Source organism: Protopterus annectens, chromosome 4.part0, assembly GCF_019279795.1.
Source record: "Protopterus annectens isolate FY-2018-M chromosome 4.part0, PAN1.0, whole genome shotgun sequence".
NCBI lineage: Eukaryota > Metazoa > Chordata > Ceratodontiformes > Protopteridae > Protopterus > Protopterus annectens.
Genome location: NC_056733.1, coordinates 884,874,370 through 884,894,661, shown reverse-complemented (window position 1 = coordinate 884,894,661; position 20,292 = coordinate 884,874,370). Strand labels below are relative to the sequence as shown.

The window sequence follows — 20,292 nt, the reverse complement described above, 5'->3', positions numbered from 1 at the left end:
AAGTATATGCATTTCCTTATACAACAATAAGGTTAATTAGAAGGACATATAAGGATCGGAGACAAAAAGCAAAGTGGGAGGGCTCTTCTCTGTTAACTTGTGTCTGAACATAGGAACCAGGAATTGTGTTCTCTTTCCCCTTTGTTTTCCCTTTGTTATCTATGTTATACTTAGAACCATTACCAAATAAAATAAGGTACTTGGAAATTCAAGGATATAACCCTGTCTGTCTTCTAACCTAGGCTAAATATTAGCACCTTAATAATTAAAAGTACAAAGCAACTGTTTTCTATGACAGTATTAACAATTTCAGCAATATATTGAAGACTTTACAGCTCTATTTACTGCCTTTCTTCTCTGTCCATACAAGACTATACCCATACTCTAATACTTCATGGTAACAGTTCTGTTTATCATTATCTGATCCACAGTACAAGGCAACTGATTATTTTTTCTTACCTCTTTTTTGCTATGAAAAGCTTCCTATTGTGTTTCAGCCAACTTCATTCACACTCGCTATGTTTGAGCTTACTCTGCTACCCTACCCGCAATTTCTACCCACCCACACTACTCCTACAGTTAATCATCTATAACTTCTCCCTCTCTACTTCCTTCAGCCAATCACTAGACAAATAACATCTAATTCTACAGTCCTCTGCATTAACCAAACAATACAGCTCCTCTCTTCTTCCTATACCATCCTACTACAGTTATTCTTTACCACTTCCACTTCTCTCCTACCCAAATACACTATACCCTCTCTTTCCCCAACTCTTTCCCAACTTTCATTTCCCTAAAATACTACAACTACCTCTGCATACTTTTGCTTCTCTAATATGCTACTTTAGTATACCATTTGCATTCCTCTATTACCTCTCCTATCACAAGCAACATCATACCACATTAAAATTCCTCCTCCTTACTTTACATCCCCCAACAACCATCACCTCTCAACTAACTCTATCATCATATAATTGCCCCCATTCTTTTCACCATCTCTTGTCACACATGCTTCAAACACTACTAATTCAAAGATAAATGAAAGCCATGTTTTAGCTAGTACATTTTAAAACTAAGCACACAAAAAAGTTCCCTATAATCACCCTCTCTCAGAGTGCAGATATAGGTTCATAGGTGGCTAGGAGATTACTAGGCTAATGGCTTAACAGCCCTTATAAGCCTAGCCAAAGTAACCCAATTTTACCCAATATATGGCCCCTAGGGGTGAGAAGATGGCATGTATTTGTGCCTGTGCATCGAGTATCTTACAGACTGACCCTGTCTATAAGGGACATAGGCTCTACCCCAGGTGTGAATTTGCGATCTCCCATCCAGTGATCCAAATTTTGCTTGAAGAGAGCCAGGGAAGGTCTCTGCTTAATGTGAATCTTGTTCCAAAGAAGGGGCTAAAAGAACAGCCCTTTGCCATACCATACTTTGCCCTTAAACATATGTCATATGCTGCCCGACTGAAAAAACTCCAGCTCTATTCAGTCGCATACCGCCTACTCAGAGGTGATCTGTGCCTGACGTACAAGGCCATGTCCAATCCTGAATTAATGGACATGCTCCACCTCAGAAAATCCAAATCCATCAGAGCCACGAGAACAAGTGACTTAAACCTCAACACAGAAATAAATAGAACGTGCTGGAGGGACAGATTCATAACCCAGAGGCTCCCTACACTCTGGAACAGAATCCCAGTCCATGTTAGGCAGAGCCCCTCACTGACTCTATTCAAGAGAAATCTCGACGAGTGGATGGGAGATCGTAGGTTTACCCCGGGGGTCATCTCTTTGTCACTACTAGACAGAGGCATAGTAAACTAAACCCTAAAAGGGCGTAGTATTCTCATCCTAAGGGGTGGTGTAAGCCACATACACTCTGGCTAGGCTTATAAATGCCCTAGGGCAGATAGCCTAGTACGAACCTATGAACCTAGGAGTTGAACCTGGGCCAAGTGGGTGAAAACCAGGAATCCTAACCGCTAGACCGTATGCAACATGCACTCTACCCATGAACCATTAACTCCCAATCATCACACATGCAGCTTAACACCTGTCACTACTCAGACTCTAATCAATACTAACACAAGTAACTCACACTCCTTTCCAAAATTAGACAACAGAAAAAACAGCCTGATACTACTAAATTTAAAACACAGAAGTATCTATAATAAAGTATATGACTTATATGCCTGTATATCATACACTCCTGATAAACTAGTAATTACTGAACCCTGGCTACAACCCCACACTTCAAATCTGGAAATACTCTTTACAGGCTGTAATATAATTAGAAAAGACAGGGAGTATAAAAGAGCAGGTGATTGCACAATCATTTACTAAGAACCATGACCTAATAGCAATTCTCACAACCAGCCTGATTTTCTAACACAGAACTAATCTTATCACAGACACATATAAGTCCTATGTGCGAACTGTCATCAGCCATCTTGATCAACACCCTGTGAGCCCATAAAATCTTTAGTGAGATTTCCTTTGTTTAACCTAAAAACTCAAGTGGCAAAGTTCCCAAAAAGCACCGCATTTTAGTATTCAACTTGTTCCTTAAGTTCCACCAATCTGATGATGGAAGCCTAGACTTAATTTTATTCTGATCGACTCGCATTGTCTAACAATGCTTTAGGCAAAGTACTAAGGTTCTACTGGGCTCCCTCAACCTTGCAGTCCACCTTTTCCCCTACAGCCACACAGGTCTTCAAGGTAACCTGAAATGCATGTAAGTCTAGCCAGTCAAACGCATCCTTCTCTTGATGTAGCACTCCCCAAGATGGATGATTCAGAAAAATAAAACAAAAACAGATTACTAGGCCATTTTTCAACAGAAGGTCTTAAATATTTGCTTCATCCTTCTCTAACAATTCAAGGGCCAGATGTAGGTAGAAAACACATCAGACTTGAGATATCATTCACTGTGTGCAGAACAGAGAAACATGAATAAACAATGTGAGAGAGATAATGAGGAATCAAGTCTTCATCTGAACTCACGAGGCTCTCGCTCACACAAAATATGTATGTTGCCATTAGAGAGTTTATTTCAGTGAGGACCCCCTGCTGTATGTTAAATTAAAAAAGCAACAGCATTACTTTAAGATAGCAACTTACCTCCTCTGTGTTGTTTCTTTCCCTAAAACTGAATGAAAATATTGGCACGTTTTTCTACTAAAATGCAGGTTTGTTTATTTATTTATTATAGGTTCATAGGTTAGTACTAGGCTATCAGCCCTAGGGCCTATACAAGCCTAGTCAGAACAATTCCCTGGATATTTCTTCCCACAGTATTTACTTCCTTGGACCCCTGTCTAGCAGGGCGACTGACGTGATCCCCGGGGTGAATTTCCTATCTCCCATCCAATCGTCAAGGTTCCTTTTGAAGACGGCCAAAGAGGTACTCTGCTTGACATGTATGTGCAGTCTATTCCAGAGTCTGGGTAGTCTCTGGGTCAGGAACCTATCCTTCTAGCATGTTTTGTTCATTGTGATGACAAGGTTTAGCTCCCTGGAGCATGTGTCTCTGAGGGATTGGGATTTCTTTAAGTGTAGTATGTCCAACAGCTCTGGGTTTGACATGGCCTTGTATGTTAAGCAGAGATCGCCTCTGAGTAGATGATATGCGACAAGAGTATAGGTGGAGTTTTTTTAGATGGTCAGCATAGGGCATGAGGTATTTCTGTGTCCTTTCCAGTTGTTGCAGATATCTTGAGAGGTACATATCAAACGGGGCATTGTATTCTATAATGTGTCTAATGAGGGATGAGTACAGTGGGACAATGACCTCTTTTTTTTCTGGATGAAAAGCCCTTAATGATGAGGTGTGCAACATAGAAGGATTTCCCGAATGCTGTAGCGATGAGGTTATTGAAGGTGAAACCACTGTCCACCTGTGTCCCTAAGTCTCTTATCACACTTTTGATGTTTAATGTAGTGTCACCTATGTGGTAATTCACGGGTACATGTTTTTCCCCAAAGGGGATAACTATACATTTCTTGGCCTTGAGCTTGAGCCCATGGCTCTGGCACCAATCATCTGTTTCTGTAAGGCCCTTTTGTAGAATATCCACATCATTTGGGGATTCAATAATGGCTCCCAGTTTGAAGTCATCTGCGAACTTTGCTAGCCAGAGTAACTTAGTGTTAGCCTGTACTTCAGAGAAGTAGATGCAGAACAAGAGAGGTCCCAGGACTGTACCCTGAGGTACTCCACTTGTCACTTGTCTGGAGCTGGATTTGGAGTCAGCTACTTTTACAGTGTGGGTTCTGTCAGTAAGCCAGGTGGCAACCCATCGAGTGATGTAGGGAGGAATGCCCAGCTTAGTAAGTTTATCTATGATTCCAGAGTGGGGCATGGTGTCGAAGGCCTTGGCAAGGTCTAGATAGGCTGTGTGGACCACCTTACCCTTGTCCACGGCTCTGGCGACTGATTTGAAGAAGTCAATCAGGTTCAGGAGACGATTAGGTATTAGGTAATCAGATCAGTGGGTTAATTTGCTACAAGGAAGAACTACAAAGAGAGAGAGAGAGAGAGAGAGAGAGAACCCTTAATCGAATATTATACAACACAATGGTAAATTATTTACAGAGACAGTTTCGCTACCTATACGAACAGATTATCTAATGACCTATTATTCATGAGGCCAGTATCAATAGAAGTAATACTACATAATACAGATATCACTACAAAATAAACTACAACAGTAGTCAACAAACTGCACATACTTGATGGAGAAAACACAAGTACCTTAAATGGAGGAAAAAAAAAACTTTAAAAATGCATGGAAGGGGAGAAGACAAATGTCAAGGCATCTGTCCAGATACATGAAACAACTGGAGAGTCCGCAGTGACACCCTATTAAAAAGATACAAGGCTTAAACAATAAATCCTACACAGACCGACTCAAATTCCTGTCCCTATCATTGGTATTCCACAGACTGCCAAGAGATGACCTGTGTCTGTCATACAAGGCATCCTCTGACCTAATACCGATGGACCTAATGCACATCAGCATGTCAAATGGCATCAGAAATACTCAGTCTAGGGATCTAAGCATCTTCTGCAAACATTAAGATAATGGTTTGGAGGGCCAGGCATATCCTGCTGAGGATACTGCTGCTGTGGAACAGACTCCTCATCAACATAAAAAAAAAAAAAAGTTCATCCCTGTCCATATTCAAAACACAACTTGGATTTATGGATGGGAAACAAAATTTACCCCAGGACTGCCCCTGTGCTACAAATTGACAGAGACAGCTCCTAAATGCTTCATCCCATGCATGGATCCCCTCAAATTATCTATGGTATAATCCCTGTTATTTTCACTAGGGCTAATATATAATTATCGACAATGGGATGGGTAAGGCCAATCTACCACCAAATGGGATAGTTTAATTCAAGTACCAAAAGGAAACTGGATAGACTTAAAATGGCCTGCAAGGGCACTTGCCTAGATCTATGAACCTATAGTCTATAGTGTGCAAAATTGCACTGAAATTATTTTAACAACATTTGGCAGAAAGCACAAGACACATGATCCAACACATGCATTTTACTGTCGATAGAAAGAGTAATTTGGGGGTATATACTTTAAGTTTTAGTTTTTGATTACTGTAGGAAGATACCATAAATCTCATCAAACTTGAGAGTTGGAGGAAAGTTAACAACATTAGTAAAAGTAACATAGAATAAATGTCAGCCTAAATTTCAATCAATATTTAAAGTGTGTTATTAAGCAAATCTGACAAGTCAATGGGTCAACAACTAAGTGCCGAAAAAATAAGACGACAATCAACCTGGATCCCAAAAACATTTACAGGTAGCTACCTCCACCTTGTGATTCATTACTTAAGATTTGAAAGCTGGCAGATGAAAGATGAACTTAAGAGCAGGACAAATTTTGAACAGGGCAGCAAATTCTCCCAGCATCAGGCAAAGGCATGCCTTTCCAAAGCAAGGGCTTCCTGCTTTTGAGAGATCAAAGACTAAACAGTGCACTAACCTGTGGCCTGGCTTGTTAGTCGGTGGGGCCACCAAACTTCCTCAGGTTAAAAAATTAGAACAAACTGAAAAAGAATGGCCTTCTCTGTAGTTGACCTTAACTAGTCTTCTGTGGAGAAAAGCACTGATGGTCTTGAGTCAAAAAAATGCTACTAATCTACATGCACAGTGCGTACTGTGGTTTATTTACACTACTTTAGTATGTGCACACATCACAATTACGAAGGTGGTTACACTACTTTAGTACATGCACACATCACAATTACGAGGGTGGTTATACTACTTTAGTACATGCACACGACATCACAATTACGAGGGTGGTTACATTACTTTAGTACATGCACATGACATCACAATTACGAGGGTTGTTACACTACTTTAGTACATGCACACATCACAATTACAAGGGTGGTTACACTACTTTAGTATATGTACATGACATCACAGTTATGAGGGTGGTTACACCATTTTAGTACATGCACACATCATCACAATTATGAGGGTGGTTACATTATAGGTTCATAGGTAGGTACTAGGCTATTGGCCCTAGGGCCTATACAAGCCTAGCCAAAAATGTACCCTGGCTTTCACCACCCAAGAAAATTATTTTCCTGTGTCCCTGTCAAGCAGGACCACAGAAGTGATCCCCGGGGTGAATTTCCTATTACCCATCCAATCATCAAGATTATTCTTGAAGAGTGCTAATGAGGAGCTCTGTTTCACATAGATAGGTAGTCTGTTCCAGAGTATGGGAAGTCTCTGGGACAGGAATCTATCCCTCCAGCATGTTCTGTTTATTGTGGTGACAAGGTTTAGGTCCCTAGAGCGTGTAGCTCGGCGGGATTGGGATTTCTTTAAGTGGAGCATGTCCAACAGCTCTAGTATATGCACACAACATCACAATTACGAGGGTGGTTACACTACTTTGGTATATGCACATAACATCACAATTACGAGGGTGGTTACACTTTAGTACATGCACATGATATCACAATTACGAGGGTGGTTACACTACTTTAATATTACGCACACAACATTACAATTACGAGGGTGGTTACACTATTTTAGTATATGCATATGACAACACAATTACGAGTGTAGTTACACTACTTTAGTATATGCACACATCACAATTATGAAGGTGGTTACACTACTTTAGTATATGCACATGACATCACAATTATGAGGGTAGTTACACTACTTTACTATATGCACACTACATCACAATTATGAGGGTGGTTACACTACTTTACTCTATGCACACTACATCACAATTATGAGGGTGGTTACACTACTTTACTCTATGCACACTACATCACAATTATGAGAGAGACTTACTAGAATTTCAGCAAAAGAATAGCCTGTCTTCTGTGATGCAGGAGGAAGATTCCAAGCTACGTGTCAAGCACCTGGGGTTCAATTAGTGTCCTCGAGACTGGAGGAGTTGAGGGGGCAGTGAAAGGACATGGCCTGCTTGCCTCTCTCAGGGGAAGGGAGGTATTGCACTCACTCTGCAGCACACTGGGCAGTGGTAACGTCCAAGAGAAGACCAGGAATCCTGCTCATGCTTCAATGGGGGTAGGGGGGGAGCAGCACTTATGGAAGTGAGACGGATGTCCTCCACCGTTATCCCATTATACACCCCTCCTCTATGCTCATCAGGTGTACACGCTAAGGAAGGGGATACTAGAAATGAAAATCCTTGAATCACCACTGATGGCTGCTTGAATTATGGCCTCTCTCAGCCAATCCTCACCCCAATGATGGAGAAAAACAGCTGACTAGTCATGGAAGGGCCTGATGACTGACTGACAGTGGGGAGAAAAGTACAAAACAAAAAATTTTAACCAAAAGAAATATATGCAACAGAGACACTTTTATCTGTGGTTAAAAGTCAACTAAGACAAGTCAGTCACAAATGCGGGCAAACATTTTGTGCAACAATTTCAGTAAGTAGACTGAAAGAAGCTGGTTCATGCAAACTGCCAGATGTTTTAGCCATCATATGTTCAATATTATACACTAGTATATGTTTAATGATCTAACTATAGCTAGACGAGGTTTCGTTTCTGTATCTTCAGAAGCTCTGCACTGGGTAGAAGATGTGCACAGACAGCCACTATTTATACAAGATTCAATGACTGGGCAATAAAGGAGGCCATTGCTAAATACTGAAATAAGAATGCTAAGGGACCTGGATCAAAACCATATGTGCTAATAATGGAATGTGATAGGTGTTTATTGTTACGTAAAACAGAATTCAGCTACCAGTCAGATTAGTACAGTAACTGACACAGAATGTGGACAGGTATTAAATATTTTTTGAGCTGCAGATGCCTTTAAGGATTAATCATGAGCACAATAACCCTTTAATGCACAGACCTTCAACATGTTACATTAAACATGAATAGCTGGAAAACCCAACTGTTGAACTCAAAATGTTTGATGCAAGAGACGACTGCCACAGGACAAAGCACAGAACAAAGACATTGTTTTGCGTCAGGAACAGGAAAGTAACGGCTATGAAATTCACTGGCTACTTACCCCAGTAAGTCCGTTAAGTGTATCCTCTAGTACCTTCACAGTGAGAATAAAGGCACGCTTGGCAAGGACCTGGCGATCTGCATCCCGCAGGTACTTCCTGAAAAAGAAGCAAGAAAAAGAGCAAAAGAAAAACTAAGAATATGTGCTTTCTTATACAACGCATCCTGAACAATCACTAATTTGAAGTCTTTAAACTGGCAACTATATAACTAGCAGCTATCGTTATATCAGTCATGCATCAAATTCTGACACACACTGACTGTTTTACATATTAAAGAAATTCCAGTCTTAACTAGTATGCAGACACTTCATTTTCCTTGATGCTCAAGGTATTAATCAATATCATTCTCCTTTAAAGTTTATCCCTGATTACCTGGCTTAAACAGATGTCAAGGTGTAACCTTGGTGGGCCTTTCTGGTTAAAGTTCTATCAAAGGCAGCAGCAAACTCAGAACCTGTGCACATTAAGCTGTAATGAGGCAGCCTTGTTTGTAATGATAGCACAGTTCAGACATGCATCTGCAGTCCTACATAGCATCATGTCACCTAAAGAGTATATATACAGCAAAATGGTGCGTTAAAGACTTTATACAGAAAATGCTGCTCATGTGAAAAATGTAACACTGCCCAATGGTATGTTTCCCCAAGTCTGCAACACATATGTGCTTCACGGTGTGACACTGCCATGAGTGCTGAGGTAAATGATGTTCTTTCCATAACGTTCCATCTGTGTTGTTGATCTTCATTCATTCTTGATGGCTGGGTTTCAGTTCCATCCTCAGAACCGACTCGGTCGATATTATAAGCTCACACCAGTCAGAAACTCTCAAGTTAAGGTTACCCATAGTGCCTCTCTTCCCTTCCCTTCAGATTGAGTTTACCTGTAGAAATAAGAAAACGGACGCTTTCTCTGAGCAACTGTCCTATCACATAACCAGGACTAGTTCTGTACCTCCAGGAGTCTTTGGAGGGGGTAGGAGGGTGGGATGTCAAGAATGAATGAAGACTGACAACACAAATGGAACGTTATGTTAAGAACATAACTTCTTTATTTCATGTTGTCAATCTTCATTCATTCTTAACTGATGGGACAGAGTCCCTAGCTACTTATAGCTCGGGAGGCCCTATGGAAGGATATTCCTGAGCACTATAGAGCCAAAGGATGCTCTTCCCCTGGACACCATATCCAATTTTAATGAGTGATAAAGGTATGAGGGGTAGGCCAAGTAGCTGCTGCGCAAATGTCAACCATAGAGGCTCTTGAATGAAAGTCTACTGAAGTGGAAACTGATCTGGTGGAGTGAGCCTTGACTTTAGCTGATAAACTCATTTTATTTTGTTGATAAACAAAAGTGATGCAATCTCTCAATCATTTTGACAAAGTGAATTTGGAAATTGTCTTGCCTTATTTAGGAGCTGAAAAAGACAGGAACAATTGGTCTGATTTTCTGAATGATTTAGTCCTGTCCAAGTAAAAAAGTAATTGTCTATATACATCCAACAAATCCAAACAGCATTCTACTTTATTTGAAAAGTTTGGGAAGAAAACTGGCAGGTCAATGGATTGGTTAATATTTGAATCTGAGACAACTTTGAGTATAAAGGAGGGGTTAGTCCGAAGCGATACTCTCTCTTTGTGAAAAATGATGTATGGGCACTTTACGCACAAGTCCTGTAAGGATGAAGTAATGGCTACCAGGAATAAGGTCTGTCAAGACAAAAATGTTATATTACAGGTGGCTGCTGGCTCAAAAGATTGGCAAATCAAAGCTTGTAAGACTAACATCAAACTCCAAGGTTCAATGGGTTCTTTAAAGGGCGTTTTTAAATGCATGACTCCCTTTAAGAAGGTTTTGCAGAGACCGTGAGATATTAAAGAAAAATCGTCAAAGCCATTATAGAAAGTTGAAATGGCTGCTAAATGGACTCTGATAGTAGAAGCTGACGCTCCAGATTGGAGTAAAGTTGACAAATATTCCAACAATTTATTAATCGGGGCTGAAAAGGGGTACTGTCCTTTTTCTTGAGACCAGATTATAAATCTGTTCCACTTACTATGATAAATTTTCCTGGTAGACAGCTTACGAGAAGCCAGAAGTATCTTTTCTACTGGGGAAGATAGATCATTCTGCCTGGCAATTACCGGAAGTGGAGGTACCAAGCGGTCAAACTTGAGACTTGGTAGGCTGAGATGGACCAAGCCCCTATGGGTAAGACAACAGTCCCGGAGTTGGATCCGGAGTCCACAGGCGGTGAACTAGGTGAGGTCAAAGAAAGGGGAACCAGACTTGGTGGCGCCAATAGGGTGCAATGAGGATTACTTTGCTTATCAACTGTTGCACTTTCTTTAAAAACTGTGAAATCAGGGAAAAAGGAGAAATGGCATAAAGAAGTCCCGGGGCCCAATTGTGTATAAGAGCATCCTTCGGGGACTCCCCTCTGAGGGGGGATTGGGGCAAAGTAGCTGCTGCATTTGTGGTTCATGGGAGATGCAGAGAGATCACAGCAAGGCTGACCCTTTTCGTCGCTACCATGGAATTGGGACACCACTCATGAGACAGGAGAATGCAGCTGTTCAGTTTGTCCACAATCACATTGGAATTCCCGAGAATGTGTGTTTGGAGGCTATTGCCCATTGCCATACTCTCATGGCTTCCTGACATAACGGGTAGGATCTGGTTCCTCCCTGTTTGTTCATGTACCAGACGACCGACATGTTATCTGATTGGATAGCAATTGTCCCCGATGGAAGGGCAGATTGGAATACTTGCAACACCAGAAGCACCACCCTCAGTTCTAGGATGCTGATATTTAAACTGGCCTCTAATGGGGACCAAGTGCCTTGGACTGTCTTTCCTTGAAAATGCCCCCCACCCACCCCATCAGGGATGCATCCGTGGTCACTACGGCCTTGGGCTGAAGGAGTGAAAAGGGGCGACTCCATAACTCCTCTTCTGGCTTCATCCACCAATTCAGATCCTGCTTGCAACAGTTTGTTATGCGGACTGGGTGAGACATGGGGTGAGTTAATGGATACCACTGTGACGCTAGGAGCCACTGAAGCAGCCTCATGTGGCGTCTCGCCAGGGGAATTAGGGTAATTGTCACTGCCACTGACACTAGTAGTTGAAGGACTAAGCGAGCTGGAACTATATCTTGACGGAGTATAGCTTGGAGCTGAGACCTTAGTCTATGTAATCTGTGATGAGGAAAAGCAACTGGACAAGATCTCGTGCTGAATATTGCTCCAATGAATTCTATGCTTTGAGTGGGTACCAGTTTTGACTTCTCTTTGTTTATTGAGATACCCAAGAGCCCTGCGAGTTTTAGGGTGTAGTGTAAGGCATGAAGCAGTAGATGCTTGGTGAGGGTGGTAAGGAGTCAATCGTCTAAATATGGAAACACCCGGAATCTTTGCAGTCTCAAGTGAGCTGTTACTACTGCATACATTTGGTGAACACTCTGGGGGCTGTGGTGAGACCAAAGGGCAGAGCTCAAAATTGGTAATGACTGGTTTTCAGCCAGAAGCAGAGATATCTTCTGGAGTGTTTGTCCATTTTTATGTGGTAATACGCATCCTGAAGACTACTGAGCACATCCAATTGTCTTTCTTCAGAAAAGGAAGTATAGACTGAACCGTGACCATCCAGAATTTTATTTGTTGAGCAAATTTGTTCAGAACACTGTGGTCCAGGATTGGCCTCCAGTCTCCTGTCTTTTTTGGCTCTAAAAAAATCTTGAGTAAAATCTGGATCCTACTTGGTCTGGTAGGACCTGTTTGGATAACTCTTTTTTCAAGCAGCTTTAGAATTTCTCAAGCTGCTGCGTCCATCTGACTGGGTGGAAAATCGGGGATTCGCTTTTGCTGCCTTGGATAAAGATCAAAGGGGATGTGGTGACCTCTGGTAGTAACTGTCTGCACCCAGGAATCTGATGTTATTGAATGCCAGGCTAAGTGGTGCAGAGAAACTCTTCCTCCTACTGCTTTTGGAGGCAAACAATAAAGCTGCTCTTCAGGAGCGCTGATAGGGCTGCCCAGAGAAGGAATCCCTGGAGCCCTGGTTATGCGGGCCCTCTCTGCCATGGGAGGGACGTCTTCCTGATGAGTTCCCCCCTCTGCCGGGGGGGGGGGGGACTAGCCACGTGTGTCATGAAAAGGCCCTTGGGACCTCCTGAATCACATCTTTCCACTTCTCTGATTCCAGGTATAGGACTGTTGAGGACTGGAAAAAAGTACGCCTACAGCAGACAGGGTCTTTCCATCTTTCTCTCACCTGGCTAACATGTCTTTAACTTTTGGGCCAAACAGAGAAGAAGCATCAATGGGAGCACTAACGAAGGAACACCTGAAGGGGTCCGCGAACTCACACAAATACATCCAGGCGTGACTTCTCATGACTACGCCTGCACCCACTGCTCTGGTCGCCCCTTCAGTTGTATGTGCAATCAATTGCATGGACGAGTTAGAGATGGATTCTAGGGTGGCAAGCTGGGAGGCAACATTGTTGTGTACCTCATCAGATGCTGCTCCTGCTAAAGTTCCTGATAGTTCTGTGATCAGGTCCACTTAAAGACGGGTAAAATGTGTCAAATAATTCAACGACCATATGGCAAAGGTCACTGAAGCATATAACTGCTTCCTTAATCTGTCCAACGTCCGAGACTCTTGGTTTGGAGGACGGACAGTAGGACTCTCCTCTGAGAGTTCCTTCTTCGTGTCCGCCGCCACCACCATAGCATCTACTGCCAAACCTGTGGACCAGTGGGGTTGAACCTCTGTGGAGGAGAGTATTTTGTTAGGTCTCCAGGGGATTGGCTCAACAGCGTCAGAGGCCTTCCAAGCACACTGCATGATGAGCGTGACTAACTCATCTGCAGGTGGGGTCACACAGGAAGTAGAGGGTCAGGCACGGAAATCCTGCAAAAATACAGATTACTCTGAGGAAGGGTTGATGGGCTTCCAGTCACCCCTCTGTTTTAAGATCTCTAGTATGTCTCCAAAGGAGACATCTTCAGGGGCTGACTGAGGGGACCCTTCCCCTTCATCATAATCAGTATCTTCGGTGAGAGATTCCTCTGGTGAATCAACGTGCTTCCTCTTGCATGATCTCTTACAGGGGTTGGCTCATCAGGGGGGAGATCTGAAGTGGACTCCAAAGAGCGGGTACTCCATGGTAGGGTATCTTGCTGCTCCCGTGCCCATTGCCCCAGTGTAGTAGACTGAGACAACTGCGATCCAGAAGACACATATATACGACATCCCGGTGTCGAGGGTGCCAACTGTGAGCCTGCTGAGGTGAGCACTCTCTCCATAATCTGGAAGGCAGGCCCACCAGAAGAGGGATGGGAGCCTGGAACCAAGACGGACAACCTTGGAACTGGGGTCACACCCCGCTCTAACAAGCCCATCTCCAGAGAAGGAGCCACGGAGGACTCAAAGCTGCCAAAACAACCGGAACCGTAAACGGCACCATGGAAAAAAATCAGTGCCGTAATAGGGATCCCAGTGCTGGCAGCCAAGTCACAGTCCCGTGGGTGGGTCGGCTCAGACTGAGCCGAGGTCCACAGAGTAGGTTCCAGAAACACAGTGAGATCCACCAATGGTACCGAAGAAGCTGGTACCGGAAGGGGTGTTCAACATCAAAGGCCCCAAATCCTGCGGAGAGGTTGAAGCAGGAAGATAAGTTGGATTCTGTGGAGAAAAAAACTCAGCTCCGGGTAGGAGGGAGGTTCTAGATGGGGTTGGAATGCCTCTGGCCGCTAAGAACTGATGCACAAATCTCACTACATCAAGCTCCAAAAAGCTCCTGGTGTAACAAATGGACATCCCTGATGGAGATTCTGGTCGGTCAATAAAGGGACTGAGCTGCTGTCCAACAAAGGGATCAATGGACGGGGAATATCGATTTCTGGCTAGCGTTTCGCCCTTTGGTGCCATGGTCGAATGACCAGAAGGTTGTGATGGAGAGGAAGTAACCAATTTCAAAGGGGAAGCTATTGCTGGTGCCGAGAGGGTCTGCGGTACCATGGCGATTGCAGTAGTTGGTTCTGTGATCAAGGACTGCACCATGGAGGGATTCTTAGGCTCCGGTCCAGAGACAGATGTCCGTGCCAATTTAGGTTGTTTAGTCTTTGGTTCCGTAGGTACTGCGGCGGTGGTGCTGCGATAGCGTTGTCGCCTCACAGTAAGACATTGTCCTGTTCGATTCTCAGCTAGAGCGTCTTCTGTGTGGAGACATGCGTGAATGGGCGTACCTTTGTTGAAGGTTGTGCATCAGGGCCGGCAACTTGGCACGTAAAAATCTACTGCCAATCATTAGCGGACCGGAGTTCCGCTGTGGTGACCCCTAACCGGTAAAAGCCGAAAGACACAACAAGTCTTTGGCTCCATATGAACCTGGCCTTTAGATGTTTTTGTTTTTTGTGAATGAGAAGACGCTGGGACTGAGTGGCTCCTCTTCTTTGTTTCTTTCCTATGAGCTTTTAACGCCTCTGAAAAAGGGGTTTTTAATAAACCCTTTAAGATTAGCTTATTCTTACACTCTGCTAGGGTGCGGGCACTAAAGCTCTTACAGAGCTCGCACAAAGGTTGGACCTGCAAATAAGGCACTCCTAAACAATATACACAGGAAAGATGCCCATCGGAGTTGGGCACCTTCCTGCCACATTTGTCACACGTTTAAAGCCAGTAGTACCTTTTTTGTCAGCCATTTCAAAAAAGTACAAATCACCAGACAGAAAGTCTTTTACGCAATCACAGACACACAGGAAGATTTTTTTTTAAATATCAACAATGGTAATACAGGTATACCCAAGATGGGTAAAGAAAAAGAGGAAGGGAGAATACCAACAAAGGTATTAGAGATTTACCTAGAGGTAAGGGGGAAAGGAGGGGTCTATACCAACTATGGTATGAAGAAAAAGTCATATTTATACTACTGACAGTACAAATTTTTCATGGGTGACATAATGCAAAGTATACTGACAGTTTCTGTCTGTGCATCTGTGAATTTAGAACGATCTGGACATAGAACTGATGGTAGTTTCATAGACACAGAACACTGGAGAGGTGTGTGTGTGTGTGTGTGTGTGTGTGTGTGTGTGTGTGTGTGTGTGCATGTATGCATGTATATGTATATATATATATATATATATATATATATATATATATATATGTATATGTATATATATATATATATATATATATATATATATATATATGTGTATATATATGTGTGTGTATATATATATATGTATATATGTATATGTATATGTATATGTATATATATATATATATATATATATATATATATACATGGGTTCCATGCAAAATATTGAGTATGTGTTTGGTCGGCAGCTGTCTACTGTCTATGATATACTACACAGCTGTTTAGTCTACGGTTTATGATATACTACACAGCTGTTTAGTCTACTGTTTATGATATACTACACAGCTGTATAGTCTACTGTTTATGATATACTACACAGCTGTTTATTCTACTGTTTATGATATACTGCACAGCTGTTTAGTCTACTGTTTATGATATATTACACAGCTGTTTAGTCTGCTGTTTATGATATACTACACAGCTGGTTGACAGGTGTCCAAAACTGCACAATTCTCAGGATTGGGGAATATACCCTTACCCCATGTTTGTGTGATCTTCGGAGTTAGTATATATAATTACAAAGGGCTGTGGGGTGGGGGGCTTGCTCCTGTTAAAAAAAAAAAAAAAAAAAAGATATTTATATTTGTTTTTTATTGTAAATTTTGCATGTGTCAAGGCTGTTTCTTAGGGCATGTGTCGATATCAGCATTTTGAAATATACAAACAGACAAACATATATATGTGCATGCACATACACTACTGACTAGAAAGATACATGTCTAAGTTACCTAGGCTGGCAACTTGGAGTTTCACTACACTAACCTTAACCCTTGACCTAAGTTTTGTTGGATTCTCTCCTGAGAGCGGCGGGTTACCTACACCTTTGTCCACTAAAATATACCTCTCTGTGGTCTCCTGAGAAAATCAAATGTCCTCAGTTGCACTCAATGAATGCTGATTCACTGCAAACAAACTCCTCAGTACTGTCCTGGAAAAACTTTTTCGATCACCGAACATGTCAGAAGCATTCCTTCACTCTTCAAAGCTGGTACATTAGCAGACATCTAAAACATTTCTTACTACTGCATGGCCATTTGAGATATCCTTCTTCCCCGGTTCCCTTTGACTAAAGGCCTCCTCAGCAAAACTCTGAAGAAACGAATACACAACTCCAGACGAAGACTGACAATGCCATGTAAAATGGCAGTGTAAGTACCTTGCCCACTGGGAGTGATTTCTTGTGTCCTGCTTGCTCTCTATATTGCAGATGAGTACAGATTTCTTTTGTCAACTTTAGAAAGACGTCAATAACTAAACCCTATTTCACAACTACAGTACTTCCTTTATTATTCTCACAATTTGCACTTGAATGATCACAAAACATGCACACAAGCATATACGGATGCAGTATCTAACATCAAATATTTCTTTAGTCAAAATGTGAATGGAGCAAGTGTTTTAGTTAATTTACATTTTGTTGAATCTACAGGGTAAGACTTGATAACAAAACACAAAGAAAAGCACTGTGGCGGTGCAGGAATTGCCACAAACACTACTAAGGTCCACCACCAAACAACAAAACACAAAGAAAAGCACTTTCTTGATGGTCAGACAATGTGAAATCACTGGACGGTGTGGTTTAGGGGAGCTTCCTTTCCCCAACGCTGAGCAATCTCATAACTGGCGTATATAAGGAGATTGGCACAGCCCACTCATCAAGGGATGCAAGAGGAATTGCTCCTTGCAAAAACAGTGTTTTTTTTTCATTTCATTTCAACTAATTGTGCAGCTGATAAAATTTATTAGGTGGATTGGTTGTCAGCGTGATTGTCTTTCAGGGAATGATAATACACCCACCAAATCTGCTGTAGAGAAACGAGTAAAGTGCAAATCCCTTTGAATCCCCATTAATGGATACTCCCTCCCCATTTTTTTACTACCCGTTGCCTGTCAGTCATCAGCCTTCCTGCAACTGAATGGCCCATTCATTCTCTGTCAGAGTGAAAGCCTCATCGAGGCAGCCACAAGGATCTTCTTCTTTCATGGCTTGAGCCCCTTCCCTGACAGATGACATATCCACTCACAATGCAACTGTCCTTGTTAAGCCCTCTCTCTCTCTCTATACTGTGTGCATCTATTTTTTAGAACGTTCTCCCCCAGGAGGCACAGCCAGGTGCATGCCCCTGGTCTGCACTCAAGCAGTGCTGTCACTTCATTGTGACATACAGTCTTGCAGTGGAACAACTGCCTCCATCCCCCGCCCCCCCAAGATGGACAATTCTGCATCAGCTGCTTCCCTGCCTTTTCCAGGTCTGCTCTTCCAGCGCTCAGGTCACTATTCAAACCAGGTTGCTGACAGTCAGGGCTTTACCGCTCTCCTCCATGGAGGCGATTCATTGCTCCCACCCCCACCCCCCTTCTAAGAGCACTCTATTCAATATCACCTTTTAAGTTACACAGGAAGGGACAATTGTTTAATTTTTTTTTTTTTTTTTTGATAATTCAACTATAACATTTCTGAAGTCCAGCATCCATTACCCTTGTGATCTTGATCAATCTGCAGTGACACTTCCTGTTAACTCACTGTGAAGCCTGAGAAAAAAAGAACATCTTCCTCTTCAGTTAGTCCCAAAGTCTTTTTTTTATAGATAACATGCTCTCCCTGGCCAGTTTACAATCAGACTCAGTGTTCTATCCTTTCCTACTGCTCTGAAGACTTACAGAGCAGCAGCACAGCACTCCTTCATGTTTTAACACAAGGTCAAATGGCCATACCAGCAGTTTGGGCGATTCCATCCAGGACTTCCTAGGCAACTCAATGATGCCTAATCTATTTCATGCTCTAACATGAAGGAAGGTGAATCAGATGCAACTGTCACCCTGAACAATATATGCTTATGTTTCCCATACTAATATACTGAAACTGAACCTAAAGGATTAGTTAAAGAGTGAGCTGCCATGAACACAAAGGTGGTAGGGATGACGGTGCACTGATAGGAAAGTTTATTATTAAGAACATTAAAGAGGGGGGAATTTAAGACTAGATTTGGGGGAGCACTAGGTAGGGATAAAATACAGATCCAAATAAGGGAGTTAATGAAATATAAGGAAGTTGTACGACATTCTTCAGAAATATGACAGAGAACCTATGGAAAAATTTAGAGAAGCCTAAACCAATAGAAATAAGGTCTTTTATCTACCTATTTAAGCATTTGTTTTTTTCTTAACATTGTCTGATGAAGCAACGCTAGTTGCGAAAGTGCTCACTACTTTTTGTACTTTTTGGGAATAAACGTCTGTTGTGTGTTATCCTGGTGCATTATATTTTTTTCTTTTGTATTTGGCTTCTTTTTGCACCTGGGTTTTACCTGCCACCGGTTTTTGTCATTTTTGGTTTTTATACTTAAAACTTCTTCATGGTGTCAGCTACTGTTTCTCCTGGCTTTGTCCAGAAGTCTTCAGCAGACATCCCCAAACAAGACTGACACACCCCAGCCCTCTCAGTAGTCTCTGATTTTATGCAGTGTCCTTGACTATGTCCTTTATACCTACCCTGCGCCTTATAACTCACAGACCAATCGGTCAATAATACCACACATAAGAGTTTTATACTTCTTACTGTACAGAAAAACATATCCTGATGCAGTACCTGCGCTTGTGTTAAGTTCTCACCTTATAACTCACAGACCATTCCAATCAGACAATAATACCACACGAGAGTTTCATACTTCTTACTGTACAGAAAAACATATCCTGATGCAGTACCTGCGCTTGTGTTAAGTTCTCACCTTATAACTCACAGACCATTCCAATCAGTCAATAATACCACACGAGAGTTTCATACTTCTTATTGTATAGAAAAACATATCCTGATGCAGTACCTGCGCTAGTGTTAAGTTCTCACCTTATAACTCTCAGACCATTCCAATCAGTCATTAATACCACACATGAGAGTTTCATACTTCTTACTGTATAGAAAAACATATCCTGATGTAGTACCTGCGCTTGTGTTAAGTTCTCACCTTATAACTCTCAGACCATTCCAATCAGTCAATAATACCACACATGAGAGTTTCATACATCTTACTGTACAGAAAAACATATCCTGATGCAGTACCTGCGCTTGTGTTAAGTTCTCATCTTATAACTCTCAGACCATTCCAATCAGTCAATAATACCACACATGAGAGTTTCATACTTCTTACTGTACAGAAAAACATATCCTGATGCAGTACCTGCGCTTGTGTTGTTGTCACCTTATAACTCACAGACCATTCCAGTCAGTCAATAATACCACACAAGAGTTTCATACTTCTTACTGTACAGAAAAACATATCCTGATGCAGTACCTGCGCTTGTGTTAAGTTCTCACCTTATAACTCACAGACCATTCCAATCAGACAATAATACCACACGAGAGCTTCATACTTCTTACTGTATAGAAAAACATATCCTGATGCAGTACCTGCGCTTGTGTTAAGTTCTCACCTTATAACTCTCAGACCATTCCAATCAGTCAATAATACCACACGAGAGTTTCATACTTCTTACTGTACAGAAAAACATATCCTGATGCAGTACCTGCGCTTGTGTTAAGTTCTCACCTTATAACTCACAGACCATT

The 20,292-nt window shown here is 42.1% G+C and overlaps 1 protein-coding gene across 4 annotated transcripts in view; it reads right to left on the bottom strand.

The window, feature by feature from the left end:
- CABIN1 (calcineurin binding protein 1) overlaps positions 1–20,292 on the bottom strand; it is a 4,301,447-nt gene that overhangs the window by 1,054,907 nt on the left and 3,226,248 nt on the right. For all 4 annotated transcript variants that reach the window (XM_044068841.1, XM_044068840.1, XM_044068839.1 and 1 more), the window contains one exon: positions 8,560–8,656. In XM_044068841.1, the coding sequence (XP_043924776.1) occupies positions 8,560–8,656 (97 nt within the window). The remainder of the gene's footprint in view (positions 1–8,559; positions 8,657–20,292) is intronic.